The sequence below is a fragment of the Propithecus coquereli genome, unplaced genomic scaffold (genome assembly GCF_000956105.1).
Source record: "Propithecus coquereli isolate 6110/MARCELLA unplaced genomic scaffold, Pcoq_1.0 Scaffold610, whole genome shotgun sequence".
NCBI classification, from domain to species: domain Eukaryota; kingdom Metazoa; phylum Chordata; class Mammalia; order Primates; family Indriidae; genus Propithecus; species Propithecus coquereli.
The window spans coordinates 111480-115399 of NW_012152064.1; the positions used below are offsets into that span (position 1 = coordinate 111480).

At 36.7% G+C, this 3920-nt stretch overlaps 1 protein-coding gene across 1 annotated transcript in view; it reads right to left on the reverse strand.

Annotated features, from left to right (window-relative positions):
* Positions 1-3920, reverse strand: part of MNDA (myeloid cell nuclear differentiation antigen) — a 31435-nt gene that overhangs the window by 1784 nt on the left and 25731 nt on the right. The window contains exons 4-6 of the mRNA XM_012659445.1: positions 3434-3601; positions 1900-2325; positions 298-486 (exon numbers count right to left, since the gene is read on the reverse strand). Coding sequence (XP_012514899.1) covers positions 298-486; positions 1900-2325; positions 3434-3601 — 783 coding nt within the window. The remainder of the gene's footprint in view (positions 1-297; positions 487-1899; positions 2326-3433; positions 3602-3920) is intronic.

Here is a 3920-nt window from a genome sequence, read left to right on the forward strand (position 1 = left end):
TTATTCGAAGCTCTTGTTCTTGATGGTTGTGTTAAATTATTTTACTGCCCCACTGGTTTATACAAATTTTAAATCAATTAGCACAAGTATCATATCTTTTCTATAGCTATCTGAATGCCCTTTCCTCAATATCTTTTTTAAAATCCTCCACTGACAAATGAGCACAAGAGCATTGTTTAGGTTCTCCTTCTACCTGCTGGTCTGGCTATGCAACATGTGAGGAATCTGGTGTTCCCAAAGCCCAAATGAAATTATTTGCCTCTTTGGCAAAATAATATCCCTCTATCCAGTTCTCACCTTGATGAGACTGTGAATTCCACACATCAATTTCAGCTTATAGTCAATTGTTCTCAGTGGAAAGCAGTAGAGTCGAAGTTTATCTCCTTCGTCACACTTGATATCGTGCCATTTTCCATTCCCCACTACCTCCATGCTTCCTGTATTGTCTTGTATTTCATATATTGTGTTTGTCTTGTTCACTTTTTTCTGCAAAAGAAGATTAACATCCACCTTCTGAGAACACCGTTAGTGCCACACATATGAGAGAAAGCCTCATACCATACAAATAACAATAATGGAAGGTACAGATATAAATGTAGGTTGGTCTAGGTCATCTCAGACCACGCTTTTTATTGTCTTGCTTTTTAAAGCTTTTCCTGCTTTAGGTATTTTTTGGCCTGCAATTCTAGAACAACGAATATCTCCCTATTTTTCTCTTGCTCCAACCTTTAGGTCAGCTGAGGTTGTATGAAGCACCTGGATACAGAGAAATCAAAATTTTTTTGTTGGACTTCATGGCTCCTAGTCCTATAAAGAAACAAAGGAACACCTGCCACAGTTATTCATTCAGTAAGTTGTGAGGAATTTTATAGGAAAAAACTTCTATAACTCAGTCATTCTTTTCAACCTTCCTCATAACTCACTCTTTCCTGGTATCTTGTCCCACTGACCTAGATCCTTTAATTCACCCTCTATAGAGTCTCCCACAACTAAGCTATTACTCACCTATTCTATAGTTGCATTTAAAGCAAGATCTCTTTAAGGGAGAAAGTATGGAGGTAAAATGGGCTACCTTAGAAGACATGTATATAGGGTTATGAAGCAGTCAATCCTATGAAATGTTAGTTGTGTTCATAGCAGTTTGTAATTTTTTTGTGAGGAGGGAGAGATTGAATATCATCCTAGCAAGCGCCTTGAATTTGGACATGGACATATCAGTAAAAGTCTATGCTTTTTAATTATTATTTTTATAAATGATGATTATATCACATTATTATCATTTATAAATGGTTAGATTACCTTACCTTATGTGTAACCTGGAAATCAATACCTCTCAGTTCTTCAATACTATCTTCATAAATAAATGAATAAATAAATAAGATAGAGCAGAGAGCACAAATGTTTAGATTGTATGGATACCTGTTGGATGTATTTGCATTTAGGACAATGACAGCCAATTTATTTATTACTCTGATTACATGTCACAACCAGAATTCAACCTTGGTAGGGAAAAACATTATTCAAAATAAATTTATTAAAATTCACCATAAAATTATGAGCTCCAATTTGGAAAGAGTTCAAAGAGTAGAAGTTATTGGCATGTACCTATTGATCTATAGACCCTATACTATCCTAGCTCATTATGGCTGAGAACAGATAATCATAACTGCCAACATTTCTTATTAATTTTTTTTCAAAGCACTTGCATGTATTTTGGAGTAGGAAGGTTAATGGATAACCTAGTCCTATTTCCTATTGCGTGTACAAACTCATGAATGTCTCTAGTCAAGATAAAATCTTGGGTTCTACTATTCAATCAGTAAGCAGAGTCTGGTAAATTAAGACATTTAATTCTAGGTACTGGTAAAAAAATGAAAAAAAACAATTTTAAGAGATTACCTTTTGTAACTTAAACAACCCATACACTATTATTGTTCCAGATGCTTGTTTGAGAAGATAATCGATTTTGGGAGTTTTGATCGCTCTTCTGATAATGCTGTTTGGGACCTCGAACTTTTGATTGAGCCCAACTTCAGACACCGATGATGCTTCACTTATCTCCAGGATTCCATTACATTCAAGGTAATCAGATATGGTAATGACCTTCAGTTTTACGAATTTGTCTTTCAAGTTGATGTTGAAAACCTTCACTTGGAAAAACTGACTCTTACTAGCCACTGTAGCATGGAACATTTTGTTTTTTCCTTCCTCAGGGGACTCATATTCAAATGGCTTTGTTGCTTTCAGTACCATCACTGTTATTGGGCCTTTTTGGAGAACACTTCTTCTGGCAGCCACCTGACGTTGTGCCTGAGTTTTCTGATTCTGTGTTGGAAAGACACAGGAAAATAAAATTACTAGTTTGAGCAGGGAATACAAAGTCACTTTCCTGCGAGGGAAACCTCAGTCACAACATTGGGCCCAACAACTTTCATGGTTATTTGGAGTTGAGGCTAGTAGGCTAGAGAGAAACTACTGGACAGAAATGACAGGCTAGTGAGCTGGCAGAGTTTAGCTAGTGAAAGGACAAGGCTCAACAACCTCGGAAGTTAGAAAACCTTCACTGATGCAAATAATGTTCCTGAAAAACACAATCTTGTTCAAGACAACATAGAGTAGTGGATGATGAAAGCATTGTTATGAGGTGATTTAAAAGAAAGATTAGAATGTAATAATAAATCCAAATATACCCTCTACCCACTTAAATGACCAAAAGCAATCAAAAGAGTGTAAAAACAACTTGGGTAGCATTGAAAATGGAGAATGGTGCTCACCACAAGCCTGAAACAGTAAGGATTTCCAATTATCATTACTGTACCCTTTGCAATTTTGAAAGTCTGACTCTTTTATCTATTTCCCCAAAATAGTGCTCTGTTATGAGTGTGAGAAAGACAGGGGCTGGCTCAACATGTAAGTAGGCTCTGGTAGAGGATCTCTGGTTAGAACCATGTCCTCAACTGTGTATACACAGCGTTTCATGATGGCTGGAATAATAGCAAAAAAGAGAGAACAGGGTTTTTTTTTTTTTATGTAATCTTTTTTTCTTCACGGTGGACTGGTCTATCTGAGTTACAGAAGAATAATTTTATGAAAAGAAGGTTGCTTGATCTGTAATAGGAAGTGTGGGGAGGAAAGACAGGGCATGAATTTACATAAACTAGTATAAGGAGCCGAGCTATCTACCTCCATAGAACAGAAGTGCTTAGAGTGGTCTGTCCTGATGTATTACACACAACAATCACCTGTGGGTGATTGGACTTTACTTGGATGTGGCTTCTCAACAATGTGAACAATTTGCCGTAACACAGGAAACACTATTCCCAAAGCAAATCAGTAACAAAAAGAGTTACACGTTAGAGTCACAATAGTAACTGCAGAATGCACTGGTACTGTGCTGAAGAAAATTTGGAGAAGAGAAACAGAAAGACTATACCTGAGTCGAGGAAGTGTTGGATGGAGTTGATGATGAGATCTGGGGAGGTAAGGCATGGCCTGTTGCTGCAGGTATGCTGGCTCCTGGAGGAAAAGGAGGCTGACTCTGCTCTTGGGATGCCTTATTCTTTTTGGCTCCAGTGCTTTCTTGGATTGTGATTTTTCTTTTCTGAAAGTTAATTTAATTTTCCTGTTAATGAGGTTCAGTATCAAAAGAAGCAGAGCATGTTTTCATCACTATAGAGGACATTTTATTTATATTGGATGTGATGCCCTTGGAAATTACAGGGAATTCTAACTTATCACTTGAAATTATGGCCAGTGAGTAATAATGGATATAAATTGTTGCATTAAAAAGAAGATGAATGATTTTAACAGACATGTTAAACTATCTCTTCAAACTACCTCTGTGGTACGTTGGGAAGAGCACTACATTTGGAATTTAAATGATCTAGATTTGCATAAGCATGGGAAAGCTATATTTCAAA